At 38.1% G+C, this 16460-nt stretch overlaps 1 protein-coding gene across 1 annotated transcript; it reads right to left on the bottom strand.

Moving 5' to 3' along the window:
* Nucleotides 1-990: 990 nt before the first annotated feature.
* LOC139447216 (ras-related GTP-binding protein A) lies at nt 991-15169 on the bottom strand. Its single transcript, XM_071228441.1, has 8 exons — nt 15008-15169; nt 13472-13571; nt 12739-12805; nt 11942-12164; nt 11216-11311; nt 10504-10626; nt 7106-7313; nt 991-6450 (listed from the first exon to the last, which is right to left on the bottom strand). Exons 1-8 carry the CDS (start codon nt 15017-15019, stop codon nt 6356-6358), a joined length of 924 nt encoding a protein of 307 aa, XP_071084542.1. The 5' UTR covers nt 15020-15169; the 3' UTR covers nt 991-6355.
* Nucleotides 15170-16460: the final 1291 nt, after the last annotated feature.

Raw genomic sequence — 16460 nt, 5'->3', positions numbered from 1 at the left:
CTGTGGCATAGCAAGTGATGTTCCAAGATGGTACTTGATACCCACCTGTGAAGATCTGGGTTACAATTGGTCTTCAGCAACTCTTCAGAGCTGACGAGATTGGGTGGTCAGGCTTGCTGACTGGGTTGATGCATGTCATTGTATCCCAATTGCTTAGATCGATGCTCATGATGTCAATCACTGGATTGTCTGGTCCAGACTCAATTATTTACAGAATGCTGTCATATACCTGGGTGCCGTTGTACAAAGCAATCTTAGCGCTAAGGTGATCGTAACTCACATACCTTAACATAGACTTACGACTATCGTAGTGCTAAGGTTGTATTGTACAACGGCACCCTGGAATATTACTGAGTGCAGCCTTAAAACAACAACAAAACTTGTTGGTGCTTAGCATTGAGGGGACAAAACAAGGACTGCCATAGTAAGTGCTTACACTTTTGAAACATTACCAAAAATAACAGTTTTTAAAAAAAGCTTCTTTCAATCGTTTGTTACATGACTATTCATTTATCTACAGGTTGACCTGGTAACCAGTGTGAAAACTGTTGATAATTTGGTTGCTTGTTGCATTAACATTGAGGATATGTGAGTTTGATCATAATGATCAAACTGTTCTACACTTACATTCTATTATGTCCAGACCATGGTAGGGATATTTTTTGAATATACTGTTCAAAACAAGTTAAAGAATACCCACCAACCATGACAGACTAACAATAGTCATATGAAAAACATTGGGTGTTCTTTAACTTCTTAATAGTATTAATTGTATGGACAAGCTTGAGCTTGGCCTCTGTTTGACATTTAAGCTTTGTGTCTTAGAAAAAAATATTTGCCTACATTTTAATTTCACCTAGCTAAGGCCCTGACAGGTTGGCTGGGAGTCAGTCTACTGTTGTTGTTTTTATTTATGTTTAAAGCCGCACCAGTGACAAACCACATGTCTCCAAAGGGGATGTAGGAACACGATAAAAACAAAACTTGTCAGGTAGTGACGATGGGTGTCTTTTAATAAGAAGATGTTATCCTGTATGGACACTGGACAACAGAAGCACAATCTCATTAAAATCAGATCTTAGTCCTTGCTACCGCTAAACAAAGATCCCGTTACAGGTCACGTCAGAATGACCATATATCTGACCAATCAGCGTGTTGCTTACCATCAGGAAAGTGACAAGTCGGAATGTGATGTCAAATCATGCAACCTTGAAAAATTTAACAAGGAATATTCCAAAAGAAGTTTTCAAATTTTAAATTGAGAATTTATCAACATATGTTTCAAAAGCGTAGTACCCAATCTGAAACTAGTGCATTGAAGCACGAGAAAGCTGCCTTCTGATTGGCTAATGTTGATTTCTTCAGAGTCATTCCATTGGTCTGTCAAAGGTCGCGAAAGGTCGGTCTGACGTGACCCGTAATGGGATCAGGGATAGCAAGACATAAGATCTGATTGTAATCAGTATGTCAGAAGCACATATAGTTTACACATCTCATATCATGTCTATAGTCTATGAACATATTTACAGCTGTATACACAATAAATAGAGAATATCATTCGGAGGTCTATACTCGTGCCAGTCTGTCAACCAGTCATGATCACCCTACTATGCCATGTTATTACAATGTAGATGTAGTATTTAATAGACAATCTTACATCTGCAGTAGGGCTGGGATGGGTAACTCAGGTACTCTGGTAGGTACTGAGTAGGTACCTGTTGTTAGTCATATGATATATTGTTTAATGACAAAGATTATCTAGAACCCTATGTGGTTACACTACCAGTCACTAATGTTCGAATTTCCTTCTGAATTTTGTATGTTTGAATAAATATAAAACTTCCGTAAACTTCAGTGTATGCATGACCTGATCGCTTTATATTGTATGTAAATAGTTTTTGCCAAGGCTCCGGTCGAACTATTCCCAATCGGACGCTATGTACCCAACTTTTGAGACCTACAATGTGTACCTGGGTAGGGTCGGGTAATAGGGGGGTGGGTACCTGGGTAGTAAATTTGGACTCGTCCCAGCCCTAATCTGCAGATAAGATCAGACACACATATTCGGCCACAATCAGCATCTCACAGACTTCAACTTATAACTGAATTAATATTTTCAGTAATGTACGTGACAATGGTACATGCCTAAGGACAACACTATGTTGTAGTGAGTTAGTTTGGATTAGCGCCGCTTATGACAGTATTTCAGTTATATCACGTGGCAGCTTGATGTAAGACCAAATCCTAAAGTGATGCACGTCTTTGACGTTAACAATTGTGCAGCACTGGTATGGTACTGACAAACCTAGAAACATAATCAGGGCAAATCTGTAACACAATGATATGTTCCTGGCACAGCAAAGGGGTGCAACTCTGACATGCAAAAAAGGACTTGGCTCTCAGTCCAGTACAAATTATGTTTGGTTGCTATTTCATTGGCAAATCTATCTAAATAACATCGGAAATCATGTACACTTTCTGGATTGTCTACTGAATCTCAATTCCAATTCTCATCCAGTTTGGTATTGTAAGAAAAAAACATGAAAAGACTTGTTTACAAGAATGACAAGTGTACAACAATGTTGATGTTAAGAATACATGGAACTCAAAATTAGACACTAGATTATCAAAAAATATTTTGCTCTATTGCTGTTGGAAATTGACAGAGTATGCATGCAAATCCAGTAGGTAATCTGGACCACAACATTCTGCTTTTGATACATAACATCGTATTCCAAATGCGTGGATCGATGATGTCAATCACTGGACTGTCAGGTCCAGACTCGATAATATTACAGAACCCCAACATATAGCTTGAATATTGCTGAGTGCGGTGTTAAACAACAAACAAACAAACAAACAAACAATTCTTGTTTTGACCAGAGGTCTGGGGACACTTTGTTCAATTTTGACAGAAACATGTATTTATTTTTTTTAATATAAAAAATTGTGATGATCAAAGTAATCTGGGCCCCTATCCACAAAGCCTTCGTAACTTATATATCGTAAGAGTTTACGATTGAAATTAAGATAATTTTACTAATATTTACGTCATTATGCATCATTATGTTCACATCAACTCATACTTAGCAGAAATACTGATAGAAGCAAAGAGTACAAGACACTACGTACATGATGGGACCTTGTTGGACCAGAGGATGCCATACACCATACTAAAATATTTAAGTACCAATTAGCAGAAATATCAACTTGAAACAAAGGACTATGTATGTACATGTGTTATAAACAAAATTGGGATTTTCAGACAAAAAGAAGACCAAAACAAAAATGGCGGTCAAAAGACAAGACTCTGAGAAAAGGGAAATAACTCTTGGTTCTATGCCAATGTCAGTGACAGTTCAAGTCTATAAAGAAAGGTACATATTTTCTAAAAAAATATATAAAAGCAGTGGTAATGGAAACTGCTGGGTTAGGCTTAAAAAAATAAAAGAATTGGTTCTCAGGCAATGACTTAAAAATTAGAACTGGCGTTTTTTGCTGTTGCTTGTTTAAACACATATGTCACCAAATAAACAATTCTGTACCATCAACCCAGGAAAGGGTCTCCCTACATAAACAAGTATACAAACTCCTATTGCCGCCATTACCATAACACAAGCTGTGCAGTAAAGCAGTGCGCATGTAAAGGGAAGTAACTGCATGCTAGAATTAGGATTTATAATTCTTTTTTTTAAATGGAAATATAAACGAAACATGGGGCCTTATGATGATGCGGGCGGTGCCAGAGAACCAAGACTATTAGTTTTTTTAGCCTTACAAACATGTACATTTTTTCATTTTCATTTGATATCATTTTTGTAATATTGAGCTTCCAATAATTCATATCCTGAAAGTGCTATGATAATTAACTGCCGAAATCACACGTGAGTCGATCGGCACTTAGTACCGTGTTCACAGTATCGCCCTGCTCTCATAGTTCGGTGTACAGGATGTTAGAGTAGAAGGGCTTGTACACCATGAAGTGGAAGGTCAATGAGTGCACATGAATGGTCCGCTCTTATAATCATGTACAATCTGCCAGCGAATCGTAACAAATTCATCATAACAAGTCTACAAATGACAATAACTGTTTTCCAGTGAATACAATTTCTGCTACAATGACATCTATGCCACTTCAAATCTTAACTCACACATACTTCAGAATGGTATGACAAGCGAGTGTTGTAAAATCAAACATTATTACAGTCATCAAGATGTGATCACCAATTATTTTAGTTCTATTTTGTATTGGAATAAATTCTCGAAATTAGGCACTTTCCCTGACTCGTACAGAAATGTCAGGTACAAACACATGGGAAATTCCACATGAATGTGTGCCTATGAAAAATACTCAGAATACTGTGACACAGAATAAAGGTGATGCAAAGCATACACAGCAGAGAACCAGTCTCTGTAAGAATGGCTTCATTACAGATTGTACGTTCGTTTTTCTCGCAACGGATAAGAATATATTGTAAGCAGTTTACTATAGTGAGTGAGAGTATGGTTTTACGCCGCTTTTAGCAATATTCCAGCAATATCATGGCGGGGGACACTAGAAATGGGCTTCACACATTGTACCCATGTCGGGAATCGAACCTGGGTCTTCGGCGTGACGAGCGAACAATTTAACCACTAGGCTACCCGACCTCCCCTGCAGTTTACTATAAAAATGGGCAATGAAATCAGTCAGTGTGCTTAGTGTTCAATCAAACATTAATGGGTTGGGGGTTGTTGGGGGGGTCAATGATGTATTGATACACCCATTATCTCTTACACTATTTGTGATTTGTGTTTTTCAAGCTAGTATGTAACCAAATTTGTTTACAATAATTTCGGGGAAATCATATTTTAAATTATTGTAGAATATAACTCCTGCGGTCATGTGTTCGAGGCACTGAATATTTCAAGATTTTTTATTTTGGAAAATGGAAATAAAAACTAAACGTGCGGCAGACATTATGATGATGCGAGCGGTGCCTGAAAACCAAGACCTTTATTTTTTTAGCCTTTGTAACCTATTTTATTAATTTTATTCAAAATTTCATTCAATGTAGGTTACAAGTTGTATCACAAACAAAACCCAGCATTTAAGTATTCTGGCAGACACCCAAGCAAAGCCACAACTTTAGTCATATTGATGTGGCTAAACTAACCCATTTTGTGCCTTTGAATAGAGTTATGTCCCTTTCCAGAACTGTCATCAGTTATTTTCCAATATAATGATTCATACATGGGTAGGTGACACCTCTACTGCCATAATAACACAGTGAATGAAATATGATTAATTAGAATTGCCACTTTTACCTGATTTATCATAAGCAGCACCAATCACCAAGACATAACATTTTGTTTGTTTTGTTGTTTAGGTATTTTAACCCTAGAACTTAACATGTAAATCTTTATATTTTGCTCTGTTACAAGTGAAGTCACCTCTACAATTAGTTATACATAATAACTTGAATAGGGAAAATCATGATTCATATTTTAGTGTTTTAGTAACATTCACAGCAGATTTGGGGCAGATTATCAGCCTCTGAGCAGAGCGAGACAAAATCCCTGCAGTTGGCCTTCTCTGTTGCCACCATAGGCTGCTAACCCCACCTACCCACAAAACCTACAATGCACTGACATAACAAAGTAGTAATATAAATATCAATTCTCTGAGGGTACTTGTACCAGACATGCCTGAATGCTATTGTTCTGCTGATACTGAAACAGTATGACTGTGGTGAGTCACATTCAAGGACATTCCTACAAAAAGGTAGCCATGTTGGTTTTACGAACAATTGCAAAATGAATGGTAGTGTGTGCCTCAACCTGATTGGTTGAAAAAATGTTAAATAGGACCGAATCTCAGAGGTCTCAAATTTGAAATTAAACAATACAAAATGGAAAACATAAATTAAATATAAAGTTTGATCCATATTTATAATTCTTTTCTCACATTATGCAAACCAGGCTAATTCATCGAAGTCATAGCATCATAGAGATTACAATTACTGAGAGCTTTTGTATTTTACAATGTCTATAAACATGTCTCTTCAAGTTCGCGGGAAAATTCAGGGCACAAAATACTCAGTTACACTCGCAAATCTATCTGAAAAACATGCATATCTCCTTATTTGGTCACCAGACAACCTGGATTGGTACCTCTTTAATGGCCTCATTATTCAGGAAAACTCATGAGTGGATCTGACTTGGAACTGCAGTTCCGCACTGATTACTGATATATCATCGGATACATCAACACATTCGTAAGTCCCATCACTGATAATTCATCGTATGTCCCCCTGCAGACACACAGACAACAATGTCAAATCAGCCAGTTGCTAGTACTGTGTCTCTGCCCACATCATCTGCTGGCTATGGCTGGATGTTGTTCAACACGTTCCAACTTCTCGAAATGTTTGCGAGCGTTCTTGATGTTGATGAGCGTTGCAGCAGAAGCTGGAAAACATGAAAAAATATCAATAAACAGCAAATAAACCATCAAATAAACAACATTTGTGATGCTAACTAAGTGATGCAGGTGCCAGGTCCTGGTGACACCGGTGAGCAGGGGTGCGTGCAGTGTGACAAACATAGAACATGATCAGCATGAGCCCCCCCCCCCATCCTTATTTCGAAAAAAATCTTTATTTCTGTATAAATTACCACCAAAGACAATAAATAGATCTTAATTGTGCACCCCCCCTTTTCAAAAAAGCTGTATCCGCACATGATCAGGGTAATCTGAGATTCAAACCCACAAGGCCTTACACCTCGTCACAAAATCATTAACTAAATCCTCAGTCACTGGTGATCCCTCAGCCTCACTGGCATTCCCATGACAACATTAAAATACATATACATGACATCACAGTCAAGAAGAACACAAATACATATCGTAACTAGGGATACATGATCATACATTCTACACAGTGTGAGATGGAACAAACTGTCTGTTTACAATGGGGCATAACTCTTGTAGCCCTTCTTGCATACCACTAATAATACAGTAACCTCACAACACAGATGTCTGAGAGAGTCAACTCTGTAGAGATGTGGTGGTCACAAACCTAGAACATGATCGGGGCAATCTGAGACGGGGGTCTATACTTACGTATTGCCGGGTCCGACATGACGACCATGACATATGTGTTGGAGGTGAAGACGTCGATGAAGGCAGCGAAGGACGAATTGCGGACTTCCATGCTCTGGAAGGATGCAGCCAGCCTGCTGCAACTCAGCTTGAACTGCTTGATGATGTTGCTGATCTTCTCGAACCTGTGGACGTCTCGATGAGGCTTCCGTTCACAATGTGAGATCACCTGCAATACAATGTTCACAGGTCAGCTAACAATACAACATTCAAAGGTCAGCTACAACACAACATTTAAATGTTACCTACAATACAATGTTCATAGGTCAGCTACAACACAACATTTAAATGTTAACTACAATACAATGTTCATAGGTCAGCTACAACACAACATTTAAATGTTAACTACAATACAATGTTCATAGGTCAGCTACAACACAACATTTAAATGTTAACTACAATACAATGTTCATAGGTCAGCTACAACACAACATTTAAATGTTACCTACAATACAATGTTCATAGGTCAGCTACAACACAACATTTAAATGTTACCTACAATACAATGTTCATAGGTCAGCTACAACACAACATTTAAATGTTAACTACAATACAATGTTCATAGGTCAGCTACAACACAACATTTAAATGTTAACTACAATACAATGTTCATAGGTCAGCTACAACACAACATTTAAATGTTACCTACAATACAATGTTCATAGGTCAGCTACAACACAACATTTAAATGTTAACTACAATACAATGTTCATAGGTCAGCTACAACACAACATTTAAATGTTAACTACAATACAATGTTCATAGGTCAGCTACAACACAACATTTAAATGTTAACTACAATACAATGTTCATAGGTCAGCTACAACACAACATTTAAATGTTACCTACAATACAATGTTCATAGGTCAGCTACAACACAACATTTAAATGTTACCTACAATACAATGTTCATAGGTCAGCTACAACACAACATTTAAATGTTAACTACAATACAATGTTCATAGGTCAGCTACAACACAACATTTAAATGTTAACTATAATACAATGTTCATAGGTCAGCTACAACACAACATTTAAATGTTAACTACAATACAATGTTCATAGGTCAGCTACAACACAACATTTAAATGTTAACTACAATACAATGTTCATAGGTCAGCTACAACACAACATTTAAATGTTAACTACAATACAATGTTCATAGGTCAGCTACAACACAACATTTAAATGTTACCTACAATACAATGTTCATAGGTCAGCTACAACACAACATTTAAATGTTAACTACAATACAATGTTCATAGGTCAGCTACAACACAACATTTAAATGTTACCTACAATACAATGTTCATAGGTCAGCTACAACACAACATTTAAATGTTAACTACAATACAATGTTCATAGGTCAGCTACAACACAACATTTAAATGTTAACTACAATACAATGTTCATAGGTCAGCTACAACACAACATTTAAATGTTAACTACAATACAATGTTCATAGGTCAGCTACAACACAACATTTAAATGTTAACTACAATACAATGTTCATAGGTCAGCTACAACACAACATTTAAATGTTAACTACAATACAATGTTCATAGGTCAGCTACAACACAACATTTAAATGTTAACTACAATACAATGTTCATAGGTCAGCTACAACACAACATTTAAATGTTAACTACAATACAATGTTCATAGGTCAGCTACAACACAACATTTAAATGTTAACTACAATACAATGTTCATAGGTCAGCTACAACACAACATTTAAATGTTAACTACAATACAATGTTCATAGGTCAGCTATAATCCCCAGGGAGCTGAGAATGATAATAATAATAGCGTAATAATAGCGCTTTGAGCACGCCCCTGAGTGATGCGGAAATATGCGCAACATAAATAGCCTATTATTATTATATATTAGAAGTAAGACCTAAAAAGCAATATGACCATCACCAAATTTCAAACAAGATTGATATTCATAACCAACAAATAAAATAAATTCAGTCTGTCTTGAATTCTTCATGGAATGGCAAAGTGTCAAATATATCACTGTGAAAATCACACTTAAACATCCTTGGTATGTAACTATTCATTTTGTGTGTTTTATTACTTATTAAGTTTATTTCACTTTGTAAAAAAATAAGGATTTTCAAGCTATTTTGGTGATTGACACTTAAAAATGCAAGGCTTTTCAAGGTTGACACTAAAGAATCAAGGTTTTTTCGAGAGGGACCTTAAAATTCAAGGTCTTTTCAAGCCTGTACGAATCCTTGTTCAATATCAGGCAATGATAAGGTTCGCACACAGTTCAGGTCATTGTTATCTGACTTCAGTAAGATTTAAAGAGCCTCAATTTATTCCCCGACTACAAATAGATACACGTCACTATGACAACTCACACTGGGTGCAGGTATCAACAGGGGTCAAGGGAGTTAAATGACTGTAAAAGTCCTGTTTCCACCCCTGCTGAACTAGGCTGGAATTTCCAGGCTCGACCGTAGCGCCACCAGTGACTATTACGAGTTATGTCCCTGCTATTGACCAGTTAGATTCCACCTCTTACAAAACTTGCATTTGCTTCAAATAAAATGGCGGCGCCCAGTTGATTGATAATCAAATTGTTTTTGTAACATAAAGGGTCTTGCTTCGCAAAGTGCATCCAATCACATGGTCACCTTGATTAAAAACATGAAAAGATTAGGAAAATATCTGTTGACACTAAGTTGATGGTACACATGCTTTTCAAATCCTGTATTCAACTGAAATCTGCACTTCAGTTTACGAACCGGATGCCAATTTTGTTACGCGATTTTGATTGGACTATGCCTAGACTCATCAGTCCAGCCAAAATATAAAATCATAATTCCAGCCTAAGGGTGGAAACTAGACATTCATAGTCAATTAACTCCCTTGCCTCAGGAAGAGGAGAGGAACATAACTTATAAACCTATAGTGACATCATCCCATTGTTCTTAAGGTTTTCTAAAAACATGGAAAGTGTTACCATGCTAGGGTTACCATAACATTCCAGGACTTTCTAACTTAACCAAAGAGTGCTACGTCACCAAGGATTTATAAACATTCTCACATATGTTACCCAATATTGTAACCCAAGATGAAATTCTGTAAAAAATTTAGCCTGGACCAGACAATCCAGTGATTGACATAATGACAATCAAGCTACACATCTTACGACAAGGATGGGTTGTTGAAGGCCAGCTGTAACCGGATCTTCATAGGGGTGCATGGTCTCGTACATTCAGCTAGTAACAGGCTATACATCAAGACCAAAGTCTATGGAAAAAAAGTCTATAAAAGACAATCTCGGGCTTGCAGATATAACGTATTGTCTCCAATTGCCATGTGCTGAACAGCATGAGATAACTCACCAGGAATGTAGCTCTTTCAAACAGCAGGACTTCATCTGCATCGATGATGTCAGCAAAGTTCTTTAAGTTGTTCTCAAGTTGTTGTACATTTGGAATCAGCTGATACACGATGGAGGACCAACCCTAGACAAAAAACAAGTATAAACTTCTCCTTATTTCTCTACATTGAACATTACTCCTCAAACAATAGTTAGGAACTCAACGAGAAACAGAGAGAATAACTGACATGTACTATAATGAAATTATCAAGTATTCCCAAGGAGGTTGGAGAAAATCCCTATGGGATTAATTCTATTTGATTACCCACTCTCAATAAAATGAGAGTTTTTCCTCTGATACGATACCTCTCTTAGTCCCTTAATAATTGACAGATGAAAGAAGGCATGCAATATAGTGTGGTATGTATCTCAATACATGAATCATGAATAAATTGCATTATCATACCTCCATGTCAGAATGACGAGATCTGATTGGTCCATGTACGTCACCTGATATAGCACAAGTTAACCCTCTCTCAATCGAACAGCTGTTTTCTATCAATTTTGAATTAGCGTTAATTCTTTTACAATGTCACATTAAAACATGTCGGAAAGATAAATTGGTTGTAGCAGGATCACGAGGGGTACATAAAACCCCATGGACCCCTCGTGATCCTGCTACAACTCACAATACAGAAGTCCAATGTCCATCACTGCCGACATGCTGTAGTTACCTTATATAATGTCTCATCCCATATTGAGGTAGCAAAACATGTACAGTTGAGGGGCTTCGACAGGCGCTTTAAGTCCTCTTCTCTCTCCCTGAATATCTGCCGAAAGAAATGCACATTCTTACATGCAACCTTGCCTTCATTTAAAGATTGATTTGCTTGTGTTTTATTGCCTTATTCAGCAATATTCCAGCCATTCGATAAACAATCTGCAAACAATCAACCAGACAGTCCCGTGATTTATCTTTTGAGCAACAATCCATGCCGTGTGGGTATGTCACACGACTATTCAAGTCACCAAGCCTGACCACCTATTGTCACCTGTTATCATGTTTAGGAAAGCTGTTACTTTGTACTAGAATGTACGTTGTTTTGTCAAATATACTCTCTTATACGTACTATATACCATGGTAATTTCAGTTGTATAATGCCCGTATAATCCTTTTGGGTTTGTATCAAAACCTTTTACAGTAATGAAGTAATTAACATTAGCCTCCAATAGCCAAAGAGAGATCATCAGCTCCAAGATAATACTCTTTTGGTTTGTCTTGATTAAAAGACGAAAAAACGACAACATCATTTTACAGGTTTTTTTTGCGGTGAACATTAGGTCTACATGAGGAGGAACATAGAAATATAAATTATTTATAATATTTTCCATGATTCAACTATGGGGGTCGCATGGAAACAGTAAGCCAAATTTTAAAAATCACCCCCCCCCCTCCTCACCAGCTCTCTTTGGTCGTCCTGCACCAGGTCCATCTTGTGGATGAGGCAGAAGATGCGGGCCTCCGGGGAGTTCTGCAGGATAGCCTCCAGACAAGACTGGTAGTAGTGCATGTCCTTCTCCAGCTCCCGGCTCTCTACGTCAAACACGTAGATCAACACCTCCACGTTCCGGAATATGTTGTCTCGCTGACTGGCGAAGTAGTTCTCCATGAACGCCTCTTGTCTGAAGGTCACAAGGTCAGTAGTGTCATTAGTAAAGTCAGTACTATGTGTTACAAACGTTAATTTTTGCTGAAGAGATCTGGTTAATAGGCAGTTCTGATGCTGCATCAAATGTCATTAGGAAAAAGTTGAACTCCAGCTTGATTCAATCACAGTCCCACAGGTTCAATATCAACACATTAGAGCTGGGACGAGTCCAAATTTACTACCCGGGTACCCACTCCCCTATAAGCCAACCCTACCAAGGTACCCACTATAGGTCTTAAGAGGTAGGTACAAACTGTCCGATTGGCAAAAGTTTGACCAAACCCCTGCAAAATGTATTTAGAGACACGTATGAAACAATCTGGTCAAGCATACACTGAAGTTTTATCTTTATTCAAACATATAAAAGTCAGAAAGAAAATTAGTGACTTGTACTGTAACCATAGAGTTTAGAAAAGTTTGGTCATTAAACAATATATCACATGACTAACCACGGGTCCGGTAGTTCTGGGGGTCCATGGGTCCTACTCAGTACCCACCCGACCGGACTACCCGAGTTACCTGTCCCCCCCTACAACACATCTACCTACCCTCCACAGTCCCACAGGTTCAACACCAAGTTGCCCAGGAATCTCACGTGAGAATGTTCCACATCAACTGAAACACCAAATATATGTCTTTTATACCCTTCAATATATATCCACAGTACCCGTTACTTCTCATGGTCACACATCCCATGGACCTGTGAAGATCCCGGGTAGAACAGGTGTTCAGCAACCCTTCCTGCCGTAAAAGGCGACTATGTATGTCATCATATCCTAATTGCGTGGATCGATGTTCATGATGTAAATCACTGGATTGTCTGGTCCAGACCCAATTATTTACAGACAGCCGTCATATAGCTGGAATATTGCTCAGTGCGGCGTTAAACAAAGAAACACAAATCCCATGAGTTTGTCTGTGACAAAGTGATGGCAGCATTAGAAATTGGCACTAGTCCTATAGTCCTTGCCAAACTGCCCAATGGTACAGGGATCATAGGGACTAGTAGAAATTTGCCCTTTTTAAGGGTTTTGCTATATGTTATCATTATAAGGACTAGTGGATGAAAACTGTCAGTTTCTACCGCTGTGATGGTGCCCTGGGATCATCATCTATTTTAACAACTGTTTTACAACATATGGATAATATGTTCATCTATAAAAAAAACTGTCAAAATAAACATGGTGATGTTTTTGCACATTTAACACCAATACACAGTTCATCGGGAGCTCTGTTTCGTAACGTTCAAGAATGTTTCAGCATGATTAGCCCAGGTCGTACTTGTAGCTCCGAGTCTGCGGGTGTCTCTGGCAATGTAGTTGGCAAAGATGATGGACCTCATACTGGTCTTCCCTGACCCACTCTTCCCCATCAACAACACCTGAAACAGTCATACAAAACTGTATGTAACCACGGTCTGGTTGACAAGCATATACACAGGTATGAGGCATCGTTTATACAGGTGGGTCGATTGGGATGTAGTTACAATCAGAGAGGAGAAGCCTATTAACACTGCCTCATACCTGCATATATGCTTGTCTACCATACCATACTCGAGTTAAATTTACTACCTGGGTACCCGACCCCCTATTTCCCGACCCTACCCGGGTACCCGCTGTAGGTCTCAAGACTTGGGAACAAAATGTCTGATTGGGAATTGTTTTACTGCAGCCCTAGCAAAAACTATTTAGATACATGTATCAAACGACCAGATCATGGTACACTGAAGTTGACTGAGGCTTTATCTTTACTCAAACATAACAAGTCAAAAGGAATGCGAACATTAGCGACTTGTAGTGAAACGAAATGTTTGATAGGCATTACTTAGAAGTTGACTTGCTTGACAACGGTATAAGGATCTATACCGAAATGTTGCCTTTACAGTATTAAAGAAGTTGTCATCCATAAATTGTGTCTAAATGGTATAAGGATCTATACCAAAATGTCACCTTTACAGTATTAAAGAAGTTGTTATGGATAAATTGTGTCTACTTCGTAGCGTAACCACTGAGCTATAGTGAGTTTTTTTCATTAAACAATATATCACGTAAGTAACCACAGGTCCGGGTAGTACTGTGGGTACCCGGGTCCTACTCATGACCCACCCGCCCCGAGTACCCGAGTTACCCAAGTTACCCGAGTTACCCAGCCCAGCCCTAACATGCATCAACCAAATCAGCAAGCCTGACCACCCGATCCCCTTTGTCGCCTCTCATGGCAAACATGAGTTGCTGAAGACCAAATCGATGTATGTCTGAAACTTTTACGTCAGAGACCATATAATAGATCTGTTTTATGGCCTCTGTTTACGCGTATCATATTGACAAGCAAATAGAAAACTCAAACCAGAGACCATATACCGATGGTATATTGTCTCTGCTCAAACACACGAACATAGGATTTGAAGACAGGCAAAGCAAGACAGCAAATTGTGTTACCTTAGACAACCATGCAGAACACCCACCCTTACTCCCAATAATGGCAAGTTATGAGATTATTACAGGTCAATCCCGACGCAACGACGAAATAGTATCCATTGCTGTCCAATTTTATTATAGCAATACATCATTACTTTAGACTTTTACAATGTTTACCAGTATAACAATTTGTGGTCATGATATTATCAATATGCAACCACTTCCGGAAGATGTGTTAATGATGTGTCTTTCAGTTTGGGGCATTTTCGCATTTAACGAATGACAACGAAGCCTGTGATCACTGATCAATGAATCAGCTGATCGAAATACACATTGCACTGCAGAAAGAAGGCGGGTTCAACAGATGTTGACAGTGCGAAAACTATGCTGTACAACAAACCTTTTTCTTCATAATGGAACTGACGAATCCTCTTCACTAATTACCTTCTTAACAAATGTATACACTGTAGATGTGGTTTCGTAACGTGCTATTTACATAACTCTTAAACACAAGACATTATCTCTAAAATGAAAGCACACACTTCCGCCAAGATCACATGACTTGGACTGTCGCCCAGCCGCTTTCCATTCACTTCCGTCCGATGTCATAGACTTGCCTAGGCTCCATTTACATATTTTTCGAATGCCATTTGGCGTCGTTGCGCTTCTACCTGTTCATTTTTAGTATTGTATAAATTTAGAGAAGACACGGGAACTTTCATGGCCGTGTCTGTTCATGGTAGCCCGTTGATTTTAATTAATTGATTTCTTCAACTGCTTTAAATATTCCTAAAGGATTATGAGATATCATCCAAATTTTGTGTTTTGCTTTGTTCAAGTTCTGTTTTTTTCTAACACACAAAAATCGGCTTGTGAGGTACAGAATGTCAGCACAGTTACGCCTGAGTTTTATCAGTTTTGTGTTCAAATACACTCAAAGCCACATAGACGGATTGTTATTCACTAGAAATCACGTCAGAAATAACAATCCGTCTATGTGGCTTTGGGTGTATTTGAGCACAAAACTGTATTTTTGTTGTGTTAAATGTAAAATATATAGTTCATGAACCCCACCCCCCCCCCCCTCACCATCCCAATTAAAAAAAAATAAAATAAAATAAAATAAAAATAAATAAATTATAAATAGCTCGTGAAACACTGTTCAATCATACCATGTCGTCATGTAACAGAAACATACTGTCAAGATCATTATTTGGTAAGTTTTCCCAGAGACTGTATATATCGGTATCGGTGTATGGTCTCTGGTTTCCGCATCCAATAATGTATGATTGTACAAACGAATCCGCATCTTCCCGAGGCAAGAGAGTTAACTGACTATAAAAGCCCGTGGAAACTGGACTTTTAAAGTCAGTTAACTCTCTTACCTCGGGAAGATAACGAATCCGTGGCATTTTGTGGCTATGAATTAAAGACACCTCAAAAGCAGTATCAACTGTTACACTGTCAGAAAGAGAAATATCGACTGTAATGGCCACTACTGAGAGTGCTCCCTGTTTAATCTTTATCATGCACAACCCGTCGGATAGACTTTTTTAATTAGTTGGTTTACAAGGTTTATGGCCAAGAATTCATTGTAGGTGGCCGGGGGCGGAGGAACCCGTCCAGATCAGTCCTGCTGATAATGAATGAATTTTAACATGGCAAGATACTGAATTTACCGAAAGATAATTGACATTTTTGTTTGTTAGACTAAAGATTAATATACGTATTATTCACCATTTCTTATGAACAGCGGTGGTAAAATCTCGTGTGTGTGTTTGTCCATTTCTCCCCCCCAAAATAATGTTTAAAGTCATTTGTTTTTCTTCTTCTAATTTCGGGGGGTATTTGTT

Source organism: Haliotis cracherodii, unplaced genomic scaffold (assembly GCF_022045235.1).
Source record: "Haliotis cracherodii isolate W230 unplaced genomic scaffold, xgHalCrac1.p SCAF_7, whole genome shotgun sequence".
NCBI lineage: Eukaryota > Metazoa > Mollusca > Gastropoda > Lepetellida > Haliotidae > Haliotis > Haliotis cracherodii.
Note: the sequence above shows the minus strand (reverse complement) of the source record. Positions and strands in the feature narration are given on the sequence as shown.